General features: G+C 36.7%; 1 protein-coding gene across 1 annotated transcript; it reads right to left on the bottom strand.

Annotated features, from left to right (window-relative positions):
• Window positions 1-73: 73 nt before the first annotated feature.
• On the bottom strand, window positions 74-1,034 carry LOC112095100 (NAC domain-containing protein 86-like; the record flags this gene model as incomplete). The annotated part of the gene is made up of 2 exons (XM_024176778.1): window positions 74-845; window positions 947-1,034. Coding segments are annotated over 2 exons (783 nt in total), but the record flags the coding sequence as incomplete, so codon positions are not given.
• Window positions 1,035-1,285: the final 251 nt, after the last annotated feature.

The following is a 1,285-nucleotide window of genomic DNA, read 5'->3' as shown; positions in this document are numbered from 1 at the left end:
AATTACAAAGTACAATTATGTCACGAAACGTCTATGTCATGTCATGGAAAAGGCCGAGTTATGACCTCCCCAAGTTAACACTAATGTTGTATGAAAACATTAAAAAAAAAATATATGAAAAATACACATTGGTGTGGAAACTAAACAGAATCAGCAATAAGTCATATTGTGGTTTGCCCACATGGAACAAAGAGCAAATGAAATGGTGAGAAAAATCCCCATTTTCTTCAAAAACACACCTCTTATGTTCACAGCCGAAACCTTTTCTTCCTTGTGCCTACAAAGAACAATATTAGTGCAACCCTTTTGATCATGATTCCCTTCAAGTACTCTAGAAGTAGTCCTTGAAGCCAAACCATTTATATCCATTTTCTCAATATTCACCATATTCATCAAAAGAAAAGCAATAGTGCAAATTAATGCACTGGCTATTGTCCACCATGTCTTCATTGACTTGGTCCCAAATGCCTTCAACTTTGCGAAGATGGAATCATCAGCACTGATGATCTCCGATCTCGTTCGAGAAGCCGATTTCTCTACCGAGAAGTTGTTGCCGAATAAGGATACGGGGTTTAGGTGGACTTGGACCGTTTGACAAGGCACGAGTTGGTGAAAGAATGTATCTGCCACTTGACGGGTTGAGACGAAAAGTCCATGGTTAACTTTGATTTCCTCAACCACCTCAAAGCTCGGAGAGCTTGAGTAGACTTCCATGTTTCCGTCGACGTCTAGAAAGTTGTCGTTCGGGTCGCTGTTGATGAATCCGAGAGAGAAATCGTTTGTCTCGTCATTTTGATCAGTATCTTCATTGAATTCCTTGCAGCTGCTTTGCTGACCTGATTCATCTACTACATATAATTTGGACTTTTTCTTGTGTGAAAGCGGAGAGAAAGTAAAGGAAGATATAGTTTAGGAAAAGTAGATATATATTCAATTATTATTGTACCTTGAACTTGAACATCCTGATCATGTTCTTCCCTTCGGAAGCTTGAAATATTTTCAAATGGAACTATCTTGCGTTCTTCCATGAAACTCTGTCCAATTTTATTTGACAAAGAGGATAATTAATGCAGGTTCATAGGGAAGAGAAAAGAAAAGAAGAGCTACGAAAAGTTATATCTGACAATTAGTGACAATTGATTTGCTATGATTCAATATAGTTCGTAGTTTGCCTATGAAAATAGTAAAAACCACATTTATTCTTTAGGGAATTTTCACTGTAAATAGCCATTAGATTAATTTTTCAACTCTCTGATTAGTGAGTGTTACAAAAAAAAAAAAAAAA

The sequence above is a fragment of the Morus notabilis genome, unplaced genomic scaffold (assembly GCF_000414095.1).
Source record: "Morus notabilis unplaced genomic scaffold, ASM41409v2 C11398012, whole genome shotgun sequence".
Taxonomy (NCBI): domain Eukaryota; kingdom Viridiplantae; phylum Streptophyta; class Magnoliopsida; order Rosales; family Moraceae; genus Morus; species Morus notabilis.
Note: the sequence above shows the minus strand (reverse complement) of the source record. Positions and strands in the feature narration are given on the sequence as shown.